This window comes from Siniperca chuatsi, linkage group LG10, assembly GCF_020085105.1.
Source record: "Siniperca chuatsi isolate FFG_IHB_CAS linkage group LG10, ASM2008510v1, whole genome shotgun sequence".
Lineage (NCBI taxonomy): Eukaryota > Metazoa > Chordata > Actinopteri > Centrarchiformes > Sinipercidae > Siniperca > Siniperca chuatsi.
Genome location: NC_058051.1, coordinates 28357828 through 28382217, shown reverse-complemented (window position 1 = coordinate 28382217; position 24390 = coordinate 28357828). Strand labels below are relative to the sequence as shown.

The 24390-nt window shown below is 40.4% G+C and overlaps 1 protein-coding gene across 13 annotated transcripts in view; it reads left to right on the top strand.

The window, feature by feature from the left end:
* Positions 1-24390, top strand: part of rgs19 (regulator of G protein signaling 19) — a 36778-nt gene that overhangs the window by 7690 nt on the left and 4698 nt on the right. For 2 of the 13 annotated variants that reach the window (XM_044210117.1, XM_044210118.1), the window contains exons 2-5: positions 1726-1836; positions 18608-18780; positions 20281-20396; positions 21362-21596. In XM_044210117.1, coding sequence (XP_044066052.1) covers positions 1755-1836; positions 18608-18780; positions 20281-20396; positions 21362-21596 — 606 coding nt within the window. In that variant the 5' untranslated portion in view covers positions 1726-1754. Of the gene's footprint in view, positions 1-1725; positions 1837-5641; positions 5813-18607; positions 18781-20280; positions 20397-21361; positions 21597-24390 lie in introns of those variants that run through there. The other 11 variants (XM_044210125.1, XM_044210124.1, XM_044210120.1 and 8 more) reach the window with 10 other exon arrangements.

Here is a 24390-nt window from a genome sequence, read left to right as displayed (position 1 = left end):
AAAAAAAAAAACCTTTAAAAAAGTGTCCCCTCTACCAGGCAGTGCAAATGTGGCCTTAGGCGTTGTCATCACACTTGACAAGATTTCTGGGTAATGAAGTCTTCAAAATTCTAATTCAGCTTTATAATTGCAGTCCTTTACAACCAATTTAAAACAGTGCAGAGAATGTATGAAGTCCCTCATGGCATAAGTGTCCGCAAGCTAAAATATACTTCGAGTGAGCCCAGTCATACTTTGTTTATGGGGATGTTAATTTGAATTTTTAACTAACAGTAAACCTATGATGCCACACAAGTCAGGCTGGAGGCCAAAGTCCCTAAATTAGTCCTTTCTATGCCCAAAATGACTTCTTAGCATCATTAGCTTTCTTTATTGAAACTAACTAGCATAATGAGCAACGACCTTTCCACAAATCTCTGTCTCATGGTTTTAAGTTTCCACAGGGCAGCTGCTGTTTAAAACCCAACAACTCCCAAGCTTTTAACTCGCTTTTACAACGCTTTGGCGAGCACACGTTTTTTTAAATTTAGTTTTGTGTTGCTTTACATTGTTTTCGACATCTTGAAATTGTTCGTTTCTTTTCTGTGTGACATTGTTGATTTGTTTGATTCTTCCATTCACCAATTCATTCACATTTTAAATTTGGTTTTATGCAATATTCTTTTGTGTTTCATCTCTGGCCCAATATTCACTGGTGTGTTAGCCCTGTAGTGGCCCAATGTTCACTGATGATTTAACCCTGGGTTGGTCCAAAATTAACTGGTGTCTAAGCCCTGGTCTGGTCCATTATATACTAGTGTTAAAGTCCTGGGTTGATTCTATATTATATAATGTTAAGTCCTGTTTTGGTCCAATATTTGGTGGTGTTTTAACCCTTGTTTGGTCCAGTATTCATTGGTGTTTTGGTCACCAGAATTGGTCCAATATATACCCGATCCGCTTAAGTATCAGCACCATCAGTATCAGCACTGATACCGATCCGGTGGATTTTCACATTACAGGGAGGCACCTGATTCAGTGTTAATATGAATTATTTAGTTAATAGGGTTTTAATGTGTGAAAGTACCACACGTCATCTTTGATGGGTAGAAGCGATGACATTCCATGATGTACAGAGAGAAGACTTTCTGTAGCTCTTGATTGAATAATCTTGTTCGGACTTCCTCAGAATGTTTGCATAAGAAAAGTTCATGGAAACACACACTGATTCACTTTTTGTTTCACTGAATTTTTGGATTATCAGATTTTTGAAAATGTATGCCTTTCTCAGGGTATTGTGTAATAGATGGAGGATCCACCATTAATGAAAGATCCTTAAGGTGACAGGAGGATGATTGGTACACAAACACTCACTATGGCCTTTTTTCTCTCTCTCTCTCTCTCTCTGTGTGTGTGTGTGTGTGCTACTGCCTGTGTATACCTATGTTTCTGTGGATAAATATACATTCCCATATTTTGTGGGTGGTATATGCTTTGTTTTTTGTGTGTGCTTTTTATGTGCGTGTCAATTGTGTTTTTTTGGTCCATGACTTCATGTTCTTGTGGGATTTCACACATATTCATGTATAACTATGTATGTTTTTGTGATGCATTTGTATTGTGCTTGTGTGTGTGCTTCTGTGTGACATATTTGCGTGAATGCATGTTTGCACGTACATTTGTGCATTGCCCTGTATGTATGTATGTATGTGTGTGTGTGTGTGTGTGTGTGTATATTTTGTAAAGGAGAGGTCCGAGGCTGAAGGGGGGATGACATGCATGCGTCCGGCCTGCTAACATCGCTGACGACTCGCACACTAACCGACTGTCCGCCCTCACAACATGACAGATGTACTGGTAAACCAACTGCACCTCTTCCTCTCTCTCTCTTTCTACCAAATTCCTTTTCTTGCTTTTCCTCTCAGTGTTCATCTCTCTATCTCTCACTGAATTTCTTAGTTTCACTGTCTGGCAAATGTTTGTGAAACTAAAACACCTATTGGCTAGCAAAGGAACAGGTCAAAGGCAATAATAGAAATAGTAGTCTGTTAATACAGACAATACAGAATACGGCAACAAACTTGCATACTTGCGGATCTATTTATTTAGCTAGTTTTTTCCTTTTAATATTTTAATATTATAGTATCTGCCGATACCGGGACCGATACTTATATTTAATTAAATGTTGATTGCATGTTTATCTGTAGCTGTAGCTACTTAAGTTGACACACCTTATTTTTATACGAGCTATTTGACCCAAATACTGAAGGTGCTGGTTCCAAAATCTTAAGTTTTTATAAGCTTAAATTAGCTATATGATATGAATGAAAGTTTAATTGGGAGGTTCCATCTCCTGAAATTGATGTGATGCGATCTGCTAGAGAGAAGACGTATCACTCTGGAGTTGTTGGAACTACAGAAACACTTGGAACACTCAAATTTTAGATTTCGACGAAGTTTAACTTCCTAAAAGGAATAATGTCATGTGTTTAAAACACTACAGGAGCCAGCCTGCTAAGTCCCAAGACATGTAGCATGTCTTGCCTGGCGAGTGGGTCCACACATCTCATAAAACGTTGCTGTAAAGTTTCAAGTAGGCATTATTTTGATAAAATGACCACATATTTAATATCGACATGGTTAATTTCTTGCCTGAAAAACTTAATGTGCTGACACAATAACAGTTGTAGAAAGGAAATTATAAGTCTTCCACCATTGCCACCGGTAGATGTGAAATGCATGCTGGGAAATTGTATACCCCAAGTCCACACATACAAGTCTGCTCCCAAAGAATCCTGGGTAAAATGGGTCATTTGGACTGTATGTGGCTAAATCTTGACCTTGAAATGTCATCTGTCACGGCCCAACTACGGTTTCAAGTACTGTTCAAGTGTCCACGAGAACACAAATACTGCATTCTTTAACTGTATTTGTGTTCAGACAAGGGTCATTGCTTTAGCTGAACCTCCAGAAGACTGTCAGTGTTTTTCTAGCATGGTAACTGAATTTCAGTACAAGAGGAAAGATATGAGAAATGAAAGCGAACAAAATGAAGCTTTGAACTTTGATTTAGTTAATTAGCTAAATGGAACAAATATATATTACTTTCAAATATTGATATCGGTATCAACCTCAGAAATCCAGTATCTCTTGGGTTCAGTGTTTTATTTTTTTCTCCTGTTCCCTCCCCTCCTCCTCTTGATCATTCTCCTAAATTTAATTTTCATTTAATTTTCACATGTCACTGCCACTATATATAACTGCTGTCAGCTTGTCTCCCTCATAACTTGTCATTTGTCTCTCCCCTCTCTCCCTCCCTCTGTTTGCCTTCTATCTTTTCCTCTTACTATTTCTCACTCTCTCCCTTACTTGTTTTCTTATATTGCTCTCCCCCATGTCCTCCATTCTTTTTTTTCTGATTCTCTCTGCTTCTCACCCACTTTCTCTCTTCATCTCCTTCTCTCTCTTTCTCTAGTTCTGCCTCCCACTCCCCCAAATTCCTTCACTCTCCCAACTCTCTCTTCCCCTCCTTTCCATTATACACTCTCTCTCTCTCTCTCTCTCTCTCTCTCTCTCTCTCTCTCTCTCTCACTTCTTTACTTTTGTTTCCTTATGCAAGGTTGCTGTTAAGGGAGCTACATACATGGTGGTTATGAAGTACACTGGAGCTGTGTGTATCCACTTTGGCCATATGGCCGATTGCTTGATGCATCTTGGTAGTAAGAAGTTCATTGAAGTGATCAAGCACCAGGAAATTAATTGGCAAGGGTATTGCAATGCCTTCCGATGTTAGTGGGGGCGATCTTTACGTCAGGCAGCCCAGTGTAGGAAACCCTCTGTGTAGATGGGTGTTCCCACAAGAGTAGTTTAAAAGTTGCTACAGCAAATTAGCCAGAGACCTTCTTACATTCACTGCATGGCCAAAAGTATATGGACATCTGAACATTACAACCAGTTTCCAACTGGAAATTGGTTAGTGGAGATGGTAAGCGCTGCCCCTCCCCGCCTGTCAACAAGTCCAGCTGGTCAAGACAAACTTTAAACGATTCCGATCCACACTCCGTTCCAGCTGGTGGCGGTAATGCACCATGTTATTTGCCAACCGCCATAAAAATCAAGAAGAAGAAGCATTAGGAAAGAAAATAGTGACCTCACGGCAAGAAGAGCTCCTGTGTTTGTTATTTTTGCCTGAACAACAAGAAGGCAAAAAGAGAAAATATAGCTTGCTATACCTATAATGAGACTGATTGGGTCTTGTCTTGAGTTTTCCCAACGTGAAAGAACTCGGGTTTCCTTTTTTCTGACATTGTGACATGCTGCTCTGACTAAATACTGTGAAGCAAACGTAGAATGTGATCAATCAGTCAGTCTCCTGCTGACCCTGACACATTTCATCTAGTATCACTATCACAGTTACTAGGTGACGGTTTAAACAGTCACCTTACTCATTAAATATGTGGCCTTTGCTGTGTGATATAGCGACACTGCTCATTTTCTCCTTAAGCTTAATAAGCCTAGTGTTATATTTCATAGAAGTTTAATTCCACGTTATTGGAGGCACCGTGTATTTCAGGCGAGGTGTGGCTCCTCCATATTTATGTGCTGCAGGAAACCCTGACCCACATGTGATTGTTAAACATCTCATTGTAAAACAATGGGCGTTTAATCTGCTGCTATAACAGCCTCCATTCTTCTAGGAAGGCTTTCCACAAGATTTTGGAACCTGGCTGCAGGGATTTGCTCCCATTCAGCCACCAGAGCATTAGTGAGGTCCAACACTGATGTTGGGTTTTAATGTCTGGCTCGCATTCAGCGTTAAAGTTCATCCCATAGGTGTTGGATGGGGTTGAGGTCATTGCTCTGTGCAGGTCAGTCAAGGTCCACACCAAACCAGGAAACCGTTTTCTTTATGAACCGGGCTTTGTGCACGTGGGCATTGTCATGTTGAAACAGGAAACAGCTCTTTGTGGCAAACTGTTGCCACAAATTTTGAAGCATGCTATCACTTGAAATATCATTATATGCTGTAGCATTAAGATTTACCTTCTTTGGCCCTTAGTTCCAAAGAAGGTAATTAAGGGCCAAAAGTATGTGAAAAGGGGGTCCACATTCTTTTGGCCATGTAAAATACATGCTCAGGATATAAGAGGAAAGCAAGACATCAGCAAAGCTGCTCAGTCCTGCCATAAGCTGGACTGCTCTGTTTACTGCCCTCCCCATCAAAGACACGGCAGAGCTGGGAAGTGACGTTCCTGTCTGATGCATGGATGTCTGCAGCATTTATGTGGCCTGAGGATTACATTGTCAGATGTGTAAAGTTTGGTGTTCTTGTGAAAGAGAGAGACGTTGACAAGTCTAGACTGGGCTCCAGAGGTGTCCAAGTTTAGAGGAAGAAGGAATGTAAATGATGGTTTTAGGAGCTTTTCTCTTTAAGCCATTGTGGCATGAATAGGCCCATGCAGTGATAACGGGTAGGGTTAGGTTGGGGGGTGTGTGTGTGTGTGTGTGTGTGTGTGTGTGTGTAGACACCAGGTCTGATTCATCAAGTTTCAGAAAGAAGCCAAGAAGCCCTGTGTGTCACAATACCTCTGACTCTGTTTCCTGCCTCTCTCTCTCTCTCTCTCTCTCTCTCTCTCTCTGTCTCTCTTTTTCTGTCTCCATCTTTTCCTGTTGCCTTTCGCCCCTCTTCCTCCTTTACTGGAGTGAAGGCGTGTTGATTGATAGAACTAATGTAGCTATTAGCAAAAGAGTGAGAGAAAATAAAAAGAAGGACCCGTTTGTTCTTTCATTCAGTCGCCCATCGTTGATCCACCACTGAATCGTCTCGTCTCCGGTGAGCTTTGCTGCTGAATGGTTTCTGTGTGCTGACAGTTTAATGTGCCGGTTATTGAACAGGGTTCGGCTATTTTGTGCACTCTTCAAAGTTGTGACTTTGTAGCTCAACAGATAGTGCATAGTGATAGGCAGTACCGGGGTTAGTGGTTTGATTCGCTGTCTGGCTGCCCATGCAGTTGGCAATAGTATCTACCATACTGAATGTCGCTTGATTACTCAAATTTATGTGATTTAATGACGCCTCTGTGGGTTATTGAGGAAATTCTCTGTTGTCTCTCGGATGAAACTGTTTCGACAACCTCTTAGATAAACTTGAAAATGCATTGCCATCAAGGTTTGAACAAGACTGTTTTTCAGTTCCTGAAAAGTGGATCAGCAGTTTTGTATATTTTGGCTGATAAACGACAAATAACATATTTTACATGTTGCATTTCCCACTTTCCAGTGCAGGCATCTGCTTTAGTTTATTGTTTAACATTTATTTGGTTGCCTTGGCAACAACTTCTTTATAAAAAAATAAGGTTGAATTAGCAAATTTACAATACATACAGTAAATAATACAGTAACAATATCACCATTACATCAGACACAATAAAATCATTGTAAAAATGTTCATTTCAGTATCCTATAGAAGAACTTGTGTAATGCAAACGCAGGCAGGGAGTTTTGGTACGTTCAAGGATGCTCCAACATCTGAGATTGAAGATGCAGATTTGGCAGCTTTGTTAATGCAAGAACTAACAAAAGTCACATTTTTGTTTTCATGTTCATCTTTGCTCGTTGTAAGGCTGCAGCTAATTATTTTCATTATCGATGAATCTGCCAATTATTTTCTCCAATGATCGATGAATTTATTTGGTCTCTAAAGAAAAACAGTCTAATACCCAAAGGTAGTGTGTTAAATACCACATAGAACAAAGAAAAGCAGGAAATGCTCACATTGGAGGGAATATTTATCAATTGGAACAAAAAAAAGTACACAGATTGTTCACTGTGATGGATTAGCTGGTTTCAAGTCTCACTAAGATGATTAGTACTGAAGTGAAATGATGCTAGTGGCTGATACCAATGGAAAATGTAATGTAAAGTTGAGGCACTTTGTAGTCAATAGACTGCTGGTTCTGGCATATAAATGTTTAAGTGTTGCTAGTGGATAATGAATGTGTTGGAGGAATGATCTAACCACAGCAGCCATTACTTGGAGTTTGAGATCTGCTCATGGCTTTTTTCACATTTTAAACCTTCAGCTGAGGCTCTTGTCCAGAGATACCAACAGAGAATGAACAGGTAGAGCTTCACTGTCTACAGAAAGGGTGGCTGTTGATGGACACACACTTGTTATGCACTGCAGAGATCAAACCTGTGAGCTGACAACAAAGACATTTTAAAGGTTCAGCTTGTCCAAATGGCTTTTTTTTCCCCCCACATTTACCTTTAGTGGCATCTAGCCATGGCGATGGAGTTCTGTTTTGATTCGTCTCTGAGATTTGTGCTTCTGCCCCCATTACAATGGGGTTGACCATTTGTGATGGTCAAAGTGCTGAAAAATGGCATTTGGAAAAACTCTGCTGTAACAAGTCTTTCCAGAAACACCATGTACTTACTCTGGATAATCCACTGACCTTTCTGTGAACAGATATATACTTCATTTCGTCACTTTAAGTGTTTTTGTATGTTTCCTTCTCTTCATTTTGGACAGAAATTGTGTTTAAAGTGCTGTAGTGAGATGTCAACATCCTCTTATTTGGTTTAGGCAGATCCTCTTGAAATGGGAGTGGTGTGTGTGTGTGTGTGTGTGTGTGTGTGTGTGGTGATTGTAAGTTGACACGTGTATATTGCGATTGTGTCTGCATCACAGTGTGTTTGTGTACTGTAACTTTGAATGCATGCACGTGTGAGCAGTTGTCGCTTGATTTTGTGTATCTAGTCAGTGTGTGTCTGTGTGTGTCTGTCTGTGTGTGTGTGCGTGTGTGTTTAGACAGGCTTGTCCATATACGGACAGGAGAGGAGATGAATTTGGGCGCTGATATGGTTTGTCGGCGCAGCCCTCTGGTGAAAAACCTTGAATCTGTCACCAAAGAGCGCTGTTAGGCTGGATTTATAGACCCACTTAGTGTGTGTGTGTGTGTGTGTGTGTGTGTGTGTGTGTGAGAGAGAGAGAGAGAGAGAGAGAGAGAGAGAGAGATAGTTTTAGTGTGAAAGCGAGGGAGTGTGTGGAACATTTTCAAAGAGAGTACATTAAGAGAGACGTATCAAGAGTGAGAGGAGCATACTGTACAAAGCGCGTGTGTGTGTGTGTGTGTGTGTGTGTGTGTGTGTGTGTGTGTGTGTGTGTGTGTGTGTATGTGTATTAAACAGTGCATTAGCGAAGCTTTAGCAGTGTTTAACATGTCAGGGCAGGAGTTTGGAGAAGCTCCTCTTCTCCAAAGAACATTTTTCCTTTTTCCTGCTCTGGATTTGGGGTGTGACTCGCTAAAATCCACCTGTACTGCTTGTAAGAATAACTAGGAAATAAACCGAACCAGAAAACAACGTGCTTTACCTACAGTGACTTCACACAGAAACACTCTGGAACACATGTCTGCTTAAGTCGAGTAAATTTACTGTATAACTGAAGGTAAATGGAAGAAGGGGTGACAGTAACTCAACGAGCTACAGCTGGGAATTTAACGATTTAAGTCCTTTTACTCACACTCATCTAATGCTGAAAATAAGATGCTGGCTAAGCAAAGGTGATACACTCAGAGCTGAAGCAGTTAATTAAATGATTAGTCGATTAACAGAAATTTTATCTGCAACATTTTTGACAATTTATTTATTGTTACATTTGTTTATTCAAGCAAAAAGGGCAAATATTGTCTGGTTCCTGCATCTCAGATGTGAACATTTGCTGCTTTTCTTGTTTTAAAAAAAAAAAAAGAAAATCATTATCTTTGGGTTTTGGACTGTTGGTCAGAAAAATTTTAGAAATGTTTGTTTTATGGCTTTGTGCTGCAGCTTATTTTAGTCTCACCCGAAATCTTTGAATACACCGTTCCAGCTAAACTTGAAGTCTCCTTTAGTGGAGATACACGTTTCCTCACCTGAGGGCGTTGTTTTTTTTTTAGTGCTGTGACTTCACTGTTATCACTCCCACAATATAAAATCATTGACAAAATGTGAGAGAACATGGCAGGCAGTTAGTTAGTCACTTCCAGCTCTGAGGTAATAATGCCTTAAGGAGTAAAGGAGTATGATATGTAGCGTAGCATGTTGCCTTTTAAATGTCTTGCAGTGCATAAGTCACATTGGTTGGAAATGGGCCAATGAAGAAAAATGATTAACCAGTGTGGGCTAAAGTAAAGATCTTTATCCACGACTGAATGATAAGTAGGGATGTCCGGATTTGATCTGCAGAGTTGGGATCGGGGCTAGGGAATTGAGATCCTGGTATTTTCAGGGAATTCTTGCCAAAATGGGGTCCCTTTTCCACGGGGGGGTCCCAGGATTTTTAGCTTGTGTGTTTGTGTGTAGTGTGTTCACATATTGAAGACTAGTATGTTCTGATACTAAAACAGAAATTTAAAGTGTTTTAAAAAACCCAGTTTACATAATATTATTAATATTCAGTTCTAGTGACAGAACTTAGTCAGCCTACATTGATGGTTTTCTTTTACTATATTTATTTTGGAGAAATAAAAAAACCTGGTGAGGGTCCCCTCCTTTCCACACTAATGCGTCCTGTGTCCTCGATGACACTCATTGCAGAGTGAACTCTGTACTCTTCCCAGTGTTCAGCAAAAAATATGCTACAGTTAACAAAACTCTTACATTTTCGGGTTCTATAATGTAAAATATTAAGCCCCAAACACACACATGCACATACAAGCAGCAGCTGTGAACGAAAAACAACACTTGTTGCACTGGTTGCCTGCATGTATCAAAATGTTTCTTTCATTGCCTGTAGATGGCACACATTGCTATAGCTACATCTGCAGGTAAACTGCTGCTGCTGCTACCTCTCTGTTAATCTAAAAACGTCCCGTTTTGTCCTGAGAGTTCTTCCCGTGGGGAGCATGAATGTACTCAATAAATTCATAGCAACCAGTCGATTTGATTTTTATATTCTGTCAGATTTTATATTTGTTTATAAGTGAAAATGTTGGTCTGACGGAGGCACTAGAGGAGAGGTCAGGGGGTCACCAAAATCATTAAGAATCATCCTCTTCGGTACCATCACTCCATAGTCAGTTTCATGGCGATCTGTCTAGAGGTTGTTAAATACGAGTAATGTAAGTGTTGGGCAGACCGGCCAGCTGACAGATGATGATGGTCCTCAGTTTGCTCTGTTAAATCACAACAATGCAGTAGTTTCATTACCTCCCGGCTGTTAAAACCTCCTGACTTTAGGACTCTGAAGGTTAGCATGTGTGTCTACATGTCCCTGACTTCCTCTTTGTCTCTTATCTCTCCTGATTTTATCTTTCTATGACTCCCTTTCTTTCCTCCCCACTGCTAACTTTTTGTTGAGTTCAGCGTAATGTTCATCATCCTAATTCAGACAACACACACAGAAGACGCTGTGGACTGTGAAAACACCAGAGACAAGAAGTCCAGGACTTTTTTGTCCTGTCCCTGACGAAGTCTGATATGTTACATTTTATAAATATATTTGAATGTTGTCAGTAAACCTAAAAAAAAAAAAGACAGAACAGACTTTTAACTCCATTACATCCCCTCTCTCTTTCATTTCATCTCTCTGTCTCTTGATCTGTCAGTGTGACCCCCACCTCTCTGTTACACACACACACACACACACGCACACATACAGACGTACTCACAGAAGGCTGTTGGCGATCAGGTGGTGAGATTATAGAGCCGTAATCTCTCAGATTAATACTTAAAATGAGCGCTTAATTACTTAAACCCTGCTGGCAGGTGCAGCTGTGTGTGTGTGTGTGTGTGTGTGTGTTGGTAGATGTACATGCAGTACGAAAAAGCCCTGGCAGAGTCTCTCTCTGAATTTAAATTTCATCTTGCATTATTAGCATGGCATGTGAGTCCGTCTGTGCTGCCAAAGCATGCAGAGATGGCGAACAAACTAGGACAGTACAAAGAAGGTGATCACAGTGAAGTTATTTAAAAAAAAGATTAAGATAAAATAGATTTTGTATGAAAGTGCACAGAACTGCTTACATTTATCCTTAAATATATAGTATTTAAGGGCATATGCATAATGTATGTGTTTGATTGCATTATTGTTGGAACATTTTTACGACATCTTCAAGCAATTAAGAACAAAAACATTTAGAATAGCTCCTCAGTGAGGCTTTGACAACATAGCTCCTGTGAGGCTTTGACAACATGTCGGGGGCTAACAATCATGGGATGTTTTGTTGTTGATAATAACAAAATAATCTTAAAATATCGCAGTTAAAATAGTAAGACGCTCATCTTTGGTGTGACTGGGCTCTAAAACTGAAGCAAATCTGCCTCAAAGAATGAAACTGTGCAAAAGAATCAGAAGGGTCGGGTTATGATAGAAAATAACTAGTTTGTGCGATGTGTTGTCTGACCACGTCGGAAATCAAAAGAAATCAACTATAGTTGTTCCAAACTGCCTCACTTGAAGGAAAAAGCCGACCGCCATAGAGAGGGGAGAGACGGGATATCGTTTAAATATGGGAATAATGGTGCACATTTTCTCTCCTGGAAGGCATTCATAGTGTTGCACTGTGTTGTTCACATGACAAGTGACAGAAACTGTTTTGTAAAAAGTGAAAAAAGGCAGCTCGAGAGAGGTGTTCAAACCCTCGCTCCATTCTCACCTCTGCACAGCTGGCCAATCACGGTGTGAAGTGGGCGTGAATGTCAGATTGTCGGTTTTCAAAACTTACGTAAGTGGTCGGATACAGCCCCCAATTCTGACGCTGGAAACGAGCACTGCTGATGAAGTATACTGGCAGTTCCAAGGTTTTTAGTTTGAATTTCACCATAGGACAATGTGACTAAGGCAATTACATAAGAAACTGTCTCCTTTCTCCATTTCTTTCGTAATAGGTAGCCTGTGTCCTAAAGCAAGGCATTTATTCTAACTGGTCCATTTGAGTTTCTTATTGGCCAGAGTGTGTGTGTGTGTGTGTGTGTGTGTGCGTGTAGCAAAGCGTTGCAGAAAAACAGCATGTGCACCCTGTCGACCTTACCAGGATAAATAAAGGTTAAAAAAATATTTACAGAGATGGAGTTAAGATGACAAGGAAGTGAACTACCCTGTGTGTGTGTGTGTGTGTGTGTGTGTGTGTGTGTGTGGTTTCTAAGTCTTTCTAATGTCATCTAGTTTAATCAGATTAACACTCCGACCTGAATCTTGTTAAACACACACACACACACACACTGAAATTCATGTGGAACAAAAGAGGAAGTGAGACATCTGCTCAAAAGGAACTGTACACATTTGCTTTTTTTCTTTCTTTCTTTCTTTCTTTCTTTCTTTTTCTTTGTAGTCTATTTTCTTTGTGTCTTTCTCGATTTCAAACTAAACTGGTAACGAACCTTCCCGTGTTCAGTCATCACCTCTAGAAAACATGAATTCACACACACACTTTTCGTACAGACTTGCCTTTTCAAACACACACACATATACACACACACACACACAAAGGCAGAAACGTGATAGCTCTGTGTTATAAAAGATGGGGCGGGTGATAAAATAGAGGAAGGGAGTGTTCATCTGTTTCTGGCCCTGACTGTGCAGGTAAACTGTGACATCAGTGCAGTGTGTGTGTGTGTGTGTGTGTGTGTGTGTGTGTGTGAGAGAGAGAGAGAGTGTGTTTCTGAAGGTGTGTGGTTGTCTATGTATTTTGTGTGTGTTTCAACAGTGACTACACTCACGCACACTACACCTGTCAGCAGCACCACAGTTGGCTGCCTTACTCAAATACACATTACCAGAGAAATTCATCAGTTCACTTATACTGTATAATATTTGTAAGTTAGGTTTATTTTCTTCAGGCAGTATTATGGTCACTATACAGACCTGAAGCCCTGCCCCCCCCTTTCTTAGTTAGCTTCTGATCAACTAGCATCTGCAACTTAGTGGGTTTCTCCATGGGTGTAATAAGACAGCTGGGTACAGTTGGGTGTGTCAGCCTTGTTGCCATTGTGTCCCAGTGGCCAACCGTGGTACTGCGGGCCAAAACGTTTTCCCCTCTAACTCCTACTAAAATAAAATAAAAGATAATATTTCATTATAAAAGAAACATCTGTAAACTCTTGACAGGAAACCTCGAACAAAAACTGGGTAGTTAAAATGTATTTTTCTTTCACTGGAATGAATGGGTGCCATCTTGTAGCACAGTATCCAGATCTCATAATACATCCATGGTTTAATCACAAAGGTTGTTTTTTTTTTTATCAGTCTTTGTAAAAGAAAATCTAAAACATGTTCCCTTGGTTTTCTGTCTATATATCTACCACTGCACCAGACAGTTTACTTTAAAGGAAAATTACAGTATTTTTCAAACTTGGTCTAAAACGCTCCCCCTTCTGGCAGTGACAGTAATTACACAAACACTGTCGACGTGTGCTTTTGACGTATGCCTACAGTGAGCTCGCCCCTGGCTTGTGTTCAGAAATAGTTACAAAAATACAGAGACATTTCCACAGTTCTAAGACAATAAAACCTTATTTAGGTAGAGTAAATGTAATAGCTGCATAGCCTACTCCAAATATTTTACAAATACCAACCTGTCTAAGAGCAGTAACGCGACATGTCTGCCCCATACATCCATAGTCTGCCCTCAGTCCCTTCTGTCAGCGCTCTCCAGTGAGGAAAAGCTCATTTTTTTTATCTGGAGCATCAGAAACTTTTCTTCAGTGAATGAAAAACAACAGTTGTTGCACTGGTTGCCTGCAGGTGGCACATGTATCAAAATTTTTCTTTCATTGCCTGTAGATGGCACACATTGCTATAGCTACATCTGCAGGTAAACTGCTGCTGCTGCTGCCTCTCTGTTAATCTAAAAACGTCCCGTTTTGTCCTGAGAGTTCTTCCCGTGGGGAGCATGAATGTACTCAATAAATTCATAGCAACCAGTCGATTTGATTTTTATATTCTGTCAGAATGCAGCACTAGAGGAGAGGTCAGGGGGTCACCAAAATTACTAAGAATCATCCTCTTCGGTACCATCACTCCATAGTCAGTTTCATGGCGATCTGTCTAGAGGTTGTTAAATACGAGTAATGTAAGTGTTGGGCAGACCGGCCAGCTGACAGATGATGATGGTCCTCAGTTTGTTCTGTTAAATCACAACAATGCAGTAGTTTCATTACCTCCCGGCTGTTAAGACCTCCTGACTTTAGGACTCTGAAGGTTAGCATGTGTGTCTACATGTCCCTGACTTCCTCTTTGTCTCTTATCTCTCCTGATTTTATCTTTCTATGACTCCCTTTCTTTCCTCCCCACTGCTAACTTTTTGTTGAGTTCAGCGTCTCCATAGGACAATGTGACTAAGGCAGTTCTATAAGAAACTGGCTCCTTTCTCCTTTTTCTTTAGTAACAGGTAGCCTTTGCCCTACATCGCTACGGTTGCTCCAGAGCTATGTAGAGAGAGAGTTGCATCATCTCCGTTCAATTTCAATTCAAGTGGCTTTATTGGTATGACTGCAATACAACGTTACCGAAGCGAGACAAACCTCAGAATTGTGGAGAAGCATGTAGAAAATTAGAAGGAAATATGGCGTTTGTGTTTGTTTCGTGTATTAATTTGAAGAACGTTACAATCTCCTCATCGCTCCACGCTGATGTGATGTTTTAGTCTGCCGCTACTTTTTTGTTGCTCCAGTGGAGCCGAAGGTTCAGCGGGGATTTCATTCACATGCCTCATGTACGTCAGGATTTATTTTACAATGCACTTTGTCATATTTTATTTTTATCAATACACATTTTCCACATTATTCAAGCATAGAAACGTATTTGCGATATTTTTTGCGACTTTTTTTTCCCCTTTCCACTCTATTTTTTTATGCACAAATTGAAAATGTGCGCTTATAGACATTTCTGAACTAGCCGCGGCCACTCAACTTGCCATGAACCTGTTCTGTCTGCCGCTGAAATAGGTGTATTCAATAAACAAAATAAATATCTTTTAAAAAAAATACTGTTGTTCTAGACCAATTTATTGAATTGCACAACATAGCAGTGGTTCTCAAACTGGGGCGCGGACTTCCCTGGGGGGGGGGCATAGAGGGGCGTGGATGACCAGGGGAAAAATATGAAGTGGAAGTAAGTTGAATGAACGTGATTTATGTAGGGAAATAAAAAAACAAGAGTTTGCTGATGCTATCGTGCTGACCTGAATCATTTCTTTTATTTCAATCAAATTCAACTTGGCTCCTTTTTTATTTGTTGCTTCCCCAATATTGTTAATGCTTGATATGTATTCAATCTGTTTATGTGAGTGTGTGTGGGCGGGAATGAACGTTTTTCGGCTTGTGAAAGGGGGGCATGACGGAAAAAGTGTGAGCCACTGCATTAGAGTAAGGCTATGTTCCTAACTGACAAGTTCCAGTTTCACTTCGGCTCTCAGTGTATATCATCGTATCACCAACCTTAACTGCTAGTAATTATCTAGGAGCAGCTAAATCGTCAGTATGTTATTCGTTCCATTCCAAGATGTTTGGATTATGGAGCACTGCACCCCCTTAAGGGTGCCAACGACACTGTAGACTGAAGTGCTGCTAATTTATTTAAACAGAAGAATTTAAACAGTTCACATCGCTGAGAAGCTACGATTAAAAAGAATGAAATATACAGTTTGTGTTACAGCAGAAAATCATGAATCATGGCTGTGTTTTCCCGCTACAGGCAGCAGAACAGATCTTTATTGACATGAAAATGTTGCAGGTTATTGCTTTCATTCACTCATTTATTGTGTTACCAGCATCACTGACCACTCTGCCACATTCACCCACTCTCTGGAGTGTTGGCATCACACACACACACACACACACACACACACACAGGTCAGCAGCCCACTTCTGTCCCTGTGCTGGCAGACAGACACACAGACAGAGTCGACAGCTGGAGGCTAATGTCAGCTGAGCTGTAGTTTCACCATTTTAGAGAAATGTAAAAATAACAAATGCATCCAATCTAATGATGATAGCATCGACATGGAATTATCTGCCCGGCACACACACCGCACCGCGTCTGTGTGTATTTGTGTATGTATGCGTGTGCATTTGCGTACTTTTCATTGTACATCTGAATGCACCTCTCATGTGTGACAGTGTCTCTTTGTGTGCTTTTTCATTACGCATGTGCGTATATTTGCTGTCTTTTTGTGCATATGTTGTTTGAGCACATGATGTACACCATGTTCTCATACATGCGTTACTGTGTGCGCCCATACAGAAATCTCCTGAGTCATCATCTGCAAATCAAGTGATCCAGGGGCTCAGGGTCCAGAACCCAAAGTTGAGAAACCTGTGTGTACGTGTGATCATTTTTGTGTGTGTGTGTGTGTGTGTGTGTGTGTGTGTGTGTGTGTGCGTGCGTGCGTGTGATCACAGCTCAATCACATGGTGCATCACATTGCCTGGTCTGTCTCCATACTCGCTCTCTTTCACTTCCTCAATTCTACATGGTGTCTCTCTCTCTCTGGCTCTGCCTCTTCCATAACCTCTCTAAATTTGTAAATCTCCAGTTTCCATCTTTCTCTCTTCCTCTTTTTTTCTATAATCTTTTTCTTGTCATCTTTTAGCATCTCTCACCATTACTATTTCTCTCTATATCTTAGCTCTCTATTTTGTCTATTTCTCCCAATACATTTATTTATTCCTCCTTTTAATCCTGCCCCTTTGGTTCTTTGTTTTTCCATCTTAATCTCTCCCACTTCCCTACCTCACTCACTGATTGAGAAGAAAAAGAAGAGGAAAGAAAATGCTGACTAAAATGTGGTCAAAGACTGAATCATTATGTTTTTCGAAAAGTTCTTTTATGGTCACCTTGATGTTAATCTAAAGCTAGTTTATGTAAGCAGCTTTAGGTTCCGTCTTTTATGAAACGTCAAAGCAGGTTACACTGCAAAGCTCATAACAAGTCACAGAAATTTGCTTGTGCTTCTTCATCTGACAGACAAATCTCTCTTTCTTCTCTGCTCTCCGCTTTTTCTCGCCCTCCCATCTCAATTTACAATAAACTAATTTTCATTAGCATGTATGATTCACAGAAACAGTATTTCCTAATCGGTGTGTAAAAGACTGACTAATGTTGCCAAAGAAGTTAATGAAATATACATTTTATAATCCAAAACTCACAATAATCAATCATCCATAAAGACACACATGCTACGTGTAGCATTTTAAAACACTGACACACACGATTGCCATATTAACTGTGTTACCTTGGCATGATTACTGTACACAAAGACGATCACATGAAGACCATTTTTAGCCTCCGTCCGACACCAGTGAAGTCGTTAGAGCTCAAGTTTCTCAATATTCAGACACATGTCTACATGTCGGAACATATTGTTTTCAGGAACATTTCCGTCTTTCTGTATGCTGTTAAGCAGAAATTCTTGAAGGTTTCAATCCTCATGTCCACCCCGATTGACCTGATAGTCATCTATTGTTAGCAAAAGCTTACTGAACTTTACCCAGACCTGTGTTCGGATCGATATCAGCTCTACAAATGCAAAAATGCAGCTCGAGGTTGACGGGCTTCTTTTGGATTCCCTTGTGAGGTTTATTGAGGATTGATTGATTGACGCTGAAATGCTAGATGTCACAGCTTCAGTCATTTTGAAGAGTCTGCGGCATCTGTACTCAAGTACAGAACTTCTTTACCTCGAAATCGCTGCCCACATCTGTTTTGTTCAGCAATACAAAAATGTCTGGTGCAGTGGTGGAAAGTAATAAAGTGCATTTACTCAAGTACTGTTCCTGAGTACTAATTTACTTACTTAATTTTGAGATACTTGTACTTGAGTATTTTCCTTTTATGCTACTTTATACTTGTACTCCACAACCTTTCAGAGAGAAATATTGTACTTTTTACTCCACTATATTTACTAGTTACTTTTCAGATTAAGATCCTACATAAAAATACATATGATGTGGTTCCCAGTGGTTCCCAACGTTCACAGAAAAGCAGTGTCTAGTTGGGGCCCCTTGTCACAGTTTAGATGTGAAAATGAATTGTTAGCAGTTCCACCAAAGGGACATTTCCCCTCTAAACTTCCCAAACTGTTTCCTTTAGATAACTGTTCAAGGCCCAAAGATGTAAAACTATACAACATTTCAGAAAAAGGTTAGTTAGAAATGCAAAAAATGTATACACGTTTGTGTAGCATAACTTCTTTCATAGCCCATTAATCCGCAACCCTCCACATTTATCTTGTGACCCCTTGGAAGGGGTCTGACCCATAGGGTGGGAAGCGCCAAACTACTTGACAGTATATAAAGTAGTAATACTACAGTAGCTCCACCTTGACCTGCTCCAACAGTAAAATGCTACTTGTGCATTGATGCATCTGTATTAACTATCCATTAATGTAATATATAATAATGATTTTCTGCTAAACGAGTACTTTTGATACATTTTGCTGATACGTTTGTGCTTTTACTTAAGTAGGCTTTTGAATGCAGGACGTTAACTTATAGAGGTAAAGTAAGGGAGTATTTTTAACATTGTGGTATTGGTTCTTTTACTTAAGTAATTAAAGGATGTGAATACTTCTTCCACCACTGTAAATGACTCATAACAGTTCAGATGAAATAACAGTATCTCTCTCTCTCTCTTTCCCTACAGTACACAGGTCCGATCCCGGCCGAGCGAGCGGGCGAGTTGGCCATGGGGGGGGGTCGCAGCGAGACCTCGGCACTGAGCGGGACGGGAGGGGGGCGGGGAATGGCCACTACCCAGAATTCCCAACGGCCCAACGCCTGCTGCTTCTGCTGGTGCTGCTGTTGCAGCTGCTCATGGTAGGAGGCACGCACACACACTGCATTTACACCAGAGTGCAGCTCAGGCCGCATATTTCTGTCCGAACCCGACCCCAAACCCGACCCGAGCCCGATGCAGTTAATTGAAGCTGAAGCACTGAGTTTGTGTTACCCTATCACACAATTGTTACCATGGTTACATGTGCAGGCGGTGTACCTTGTAAATGACTGTCAAAAGGTATTGTTTTATGTAGGCTGTAGGTAGATTGTTTTAACACACACACATTACGCAGTGTCTGTATTAGCAGTTAGAAATATGTCAAGCAGGCTAGCCCAGCCGACCTGACCGAACCCGAACATCATTTCAAACTTTTTGTCCGAACCTGGCCCAACGGGTCCCACCCTCTAATTTACACAGACAAATACACACCAACACCTGCACAGAGCAGCTCTCTGGAACTGTGGTCCTGTTAACACAGCTGCCTTATCATTATTGCAATATACTTCACCATGTCTGCAAAGCTTGACGAGACTTGACAACCTATCTGTTGTGTGAGTAAAACTTGAGCAGTGTATGTCACCAGTATTTGTAATCTGTGCGTGTCTGCTTCCTGAGTGTTACTGAGAGGTTTTTTATTTATTTATTTATTTATTAACAGAAATGAAATAAGGAACTTATAAAGTTAAGCTTCAGATTCTGTTAAAGGTGGATTTATGGCTGCATTGGGTGTTTCAGCTGTCCTGCTGTAGATGCATCTATTGCACAAATGGGTTTTTAGTTGTGTAGCATTGTCTGCCTTGTCTCTCTCCTGAATAGGAGACTATTGCTGTGCAGTGCTTAGTAGCAGAAGTCATCATGTTTATATTCTGGAGTTCACTCTGATAGAAAATGGCGACCACATGAAGCAGGAAGTCTGCACAAGAAATGGCTTTGCTGGATCACAAATTAGGTCTAATGTTATTCAAAAGCAGCAGGTTACTGAGCCTTTCTTCGAGTTGCTTTATCTTGTCTTCGCTTGCAACAATCTCTACCAGCATCAGAAACTTGCTGCACTCAAGCTGACTAATCACAATTCTTGTGGTTTCCACTTAGTGCACTTTCAGCCACCATAGCATTGACACATACTTATATATTTTTGGCACTGCCTGGCTATGTACACACAGAGGAATACATTGGACAAACCTGCTCACGGTCACACACACAGAGCCTCCAGACATTAGTTAGACAGTAGCGCTACAGTGATTAGGTCTCTGTAGTTCCCACAGGGGAACAAATTATTTATAGCTCTCTCTCTGTTACACACACACACACACACACACACACACACTGAATGTGTAGACACCTGTAGCTGCTGCTTTACCCTGCACAAAACTGTGCTTAGTGTTGGCATTAAATGGGGGTAGTAACATCCTTGTGGGTGATTGTACATGTGTTTATAGTTCTGAGAGAAATTACTCTTCTGTCAGCTGTGGTTTAGTGTGTGTGTGTGTGTGTGTGTGTGTGTGTGTGTGTGTGTGTGTGTGTTTCCTGTCTGAAAGCCGTTTTATCATGTCAGTCTCACCGTCAGGAATGAAGAGGAGAGACGGAGGCGGAGTAGAAGGAAGAGAATATCACAGGACACCAAGATGGAAATCATACCAAACTGTGAAGTTTGGTGAGTCTGCAGCGCTAACACACACTCTTTGTGTTTGGTTTAAAATTTGTCAAAAGATTTTGATAAACATTTGTAGGTTAGGCCATCGCACAAAGAACAATTAGTTTTTGGTGTGGATGCAAGATTTGAAAGATTTTCTCTTGAACATCTGCTCTTCATTTAAAACTAAACCAAAAGTTCACAGCCATGCTAGCATGCATATATATATATATATATATATATAGCACAGGATGCTTATATCCTTATAGTTAGCATGTCAGTGACTGCAAGTTGACATGTTGTCATTTCATGCTTGTAGGTAGAATGTTGACATTCTGTCATTTAGTATGCAATGTTAAGCATGTTAGCATAACATTCGTACAAATTAGCATGTTTCCGATGGTGACATTTAGTATGCACATGTTAGGTGGTGGTAGATCAGCAAAGTCATCCTCGGGGGACCACGAAGTTCTGTACAAAAAAAGTCACACGCATCACCTGATTTCCTGTCACTGTGTGTATTTTGGTGCAGATGTAGACTCAGAAAACTTTTTATTATTACTTTAACACAATATATTTAGAGGATGGTGCAGTTTTGGTGGAAGTGTGTGCTCTATTGAGTGCTTTCTAATTTTAGTTTAGTTCACTTATGCATGCAGGATTCATGAGAGATTTCACATTCAGAAACTACAGATACACAGATGTGGTGCTGATTGGAAGACAACATAGCAATAACTATAAATATACAAACACAAAGCAGAAACAGTCCAAAACATTTATGTAAATCAGAAACGTAACAAACTGTAATGCTGAATGAGTTAGTAATTCTTTGTTACATTTCATTGCTTTTTTTTAATCAGCGAACTGTGAACAGGGCATAAACTTTGGACCATGACAGTACTTCAACAACAAATAAACAAGAATGAATGAATTCATAAGTAAACAGATCAACAAATGAACGGTCTTTTTCACTCTTCCTCCGTCAGCACCAAACCCTCAGTGGAAGAGATCCGGCTGTGGTCTCAGTCCTTCGACAAGCTGATGAGGAACCCGGCGGGTCGAAATGTTTTTCGAGAGTTCCTGCGGACGGAGTACAGCGAGGAGAACATGCTGTTCTGGCTGGCCTGCGAAGACCTCAAACAGGAAATCAACAAGAGCGCTATTGAGGAGAAAGCGCGCTCCATTTATGAGGACTACATTTCCATATTGTCGCCAAAAGAGGTATGCGAGCTCTTGGCTTACTTAAGGTTGCAGTTACACCTCGGATTTAGCCCATTAACTTCATAATGTTTAAATAGATTTTTGGTTTCAACTTCCTTGACACAGGTGATATATGATTGACGAAAAACAAACAAAATAAAATGATGACAAAGTCTTAACTGATTATTTGAACTGATTAGATTTCATAACGTAGCTCACAAATGCAATGCTCTCTGGAAGCTGAGGGTTAAATCTCAGTTAAATGTCCCTTAAATGTCTTGAATGCACCAACTAGGCTTTGCCTAAGTGTGCCACATCACAGTCTAGCGATCACAACCCCTTTCAGGGACTTTGTACTCTTCTACATTTTCAGAGGGATTCTCTGGAAGTTTTCAGAATGTTTTAGGGGTTGCATATTTAAGGCTTGTGTCATTGTTTAAATTCCAAGAGATTATTGCTAGCTAATCACTTCAGGATGTTGAACCATCATGCGAAAGGTCTGTTCTCGTGTCTCAGAAATTAGATTATTTTAATTTAGGGAACTACAATGTTTTGAAAACATTTTCTTTTGTAAGATCCGGCTGATGCATTTTGTTTTCCAGCGTAGTTGTTGCTTCATCTGTGCCTGACCGTCAGTCAGTTCGTCGGTCTGCCCATACGTCCAACATTTTGATCCTCTAGAGCCATCGTCAGACCAAAATCCCCACTTGTACAAAAGCAAAGGATAGATGCCATGCTAAGAAATTTACTGAGCACATTCCTGCTCCCCAGATGATCTCTTACACTACCGTCCAGACAAGGGTTAGGGTTAATGTTGAGATGGCAATAAAGTAATGAATCATGCCAACACGTCAAACATTTGATGGTTCCAGCTTCTGAAATGTGAGAATCTTTTGCTTTTCCTTGTCATGTATGATCGTAAATCAGATATTTTGCTTTTGGACTGTTGGTCAACAAAATAAGACATTTAATGACATAAGCTTGGGCTCTAGGAAATTGTGATGGGTATTTTTTTTTTTACTGTTTTCTGATGTTGTGTAGACCAAGCGATTAATGGAAAATATAACGGCAGATCAATATCAGAATCGATTAATAAAATTGTTAGTTGCAGCCGTACATCAATGTTATTTATTCTGTCCAACATTTTCAAATTGTAAAGAGCATTGCAGCCTCTGGGGGATTTACTTAGCGTTGTTCTGAACTAGTTTCTCTGCTACTTTTTTACTTACGTTTTAGTGCACGCTGCACATTTAGAGGTTTTGATTTGTCAGCTGTTATACACATGCTCCGTGTTCACACCTTAAGAAATGCAAGCCCTACTGATTGAGCCAGTGATTATTGCTGGTTATAACCTTTGACATACTGTAGTACACACACACACGGTGTGTTAAAATGTATTTTTTTCTGGTGAGAAATGGGAGAAGCATTGTCTGCGTTACTGCTATTTTTAACTGACTGTGTGTGTTTAACATTGGTTGCTTTATTTAGTATGAGCGCTTGAGGCTTTGCTTGTCAGGCTCAATCACCAGTGTGTGTGTGTGTGTGTGTGTTGGCATGTTTAGCCACTGGTGTGTTTGTATGTAGAGTTGTCTGTGTGTGTGTGTGTGTATGTGTGTATATAGTGTGTTTACAGGAAGCTATAAATTGCTGCTCTCATAACCTTCTGGCAGTAGAAGCTTTTTATAGACACACACACATACACACAGAAAAATACAGAGATCTGTCTGCATGTCTGACCTTGGTAGGATGCCCATCTCTTTTTCTGTCTGTGTGTGTGTGTGTGTGTGTGTGTAGACTTGTACTTGCTACACAGTGAGGACTGTAACACGTTGTTTACCTACAGAGGAAGGACATTTTTGGAAAGGGAGGACATTTTGGCCAGTCCTCACAACTTCAAAGGGCTGTTTCAAGGTTAAGACTTGATTAGGTTATGGTTAGGCATTTAGTTGTAATGGTTAAGGGTAGGGTAAGGGGCTAGGGAAGGCATTATGTCAGTGACGGTCCTCACAAAGATAGAAGTACAAGCTTGTGTGTGTGTGTGTGTGTCTTTCCTAAATAAGAGCAGAGGGAAAACATAAGAGAAAGCTTGTCGTTCTATAAATATCTGCTAGTGCCGTTGCTGCGGGGCCACTCTAAATGTGTGTGTGTTCCAGTGCTGGTAACTGTATTCATGCCGCTATGGAAGTTAATTAATGACAAAACTACAAAACAACTTCAAACTTTAATCAACCCGTGAGTCCAGATCTGAGAGTACAGAGACAGATTTATAGGTGCAGTACGAGTTTTACGTAGAGAACAGAATCCTGATTTGATTGCGCTCTGAAATCAGCACTCACAAATTTTCTACAGCTGTTTCAGCCTAACCCTTTCTGAGCACTTTTTAAACCCCAATTACCCCAATGACAGTTAGTGAAAAATGGCCATGATTTGACGATTTTCTGATAAACAAACAATTAAATAATCTTGATACAGATCCCTTAGATTTGCTTATTTAAAGAACTGTGACCAAACTACAGACATTACAGACATTTTACAGTTGAAAAATCAACTTTCAACACTCTCTGGTGGACAAACTATGTAATGGAGACACTGTTTCTAAATGACCTCAAACCGAGTTTGGCATTTCTGTACTGACATTTCTTGTTACTTATTGGCCGACGCATACGCAGATACTGATATATCTGCAGTAAGCTAATATCTGCCGATATATCGGCCTGGCCGATAGTGAAATCTGAGTGTTATGAGACCAGCCTCACATCTCAAGCTATTCTCACATCTCTTACTTTAATACCAATACATAATACAGAATGGTTGA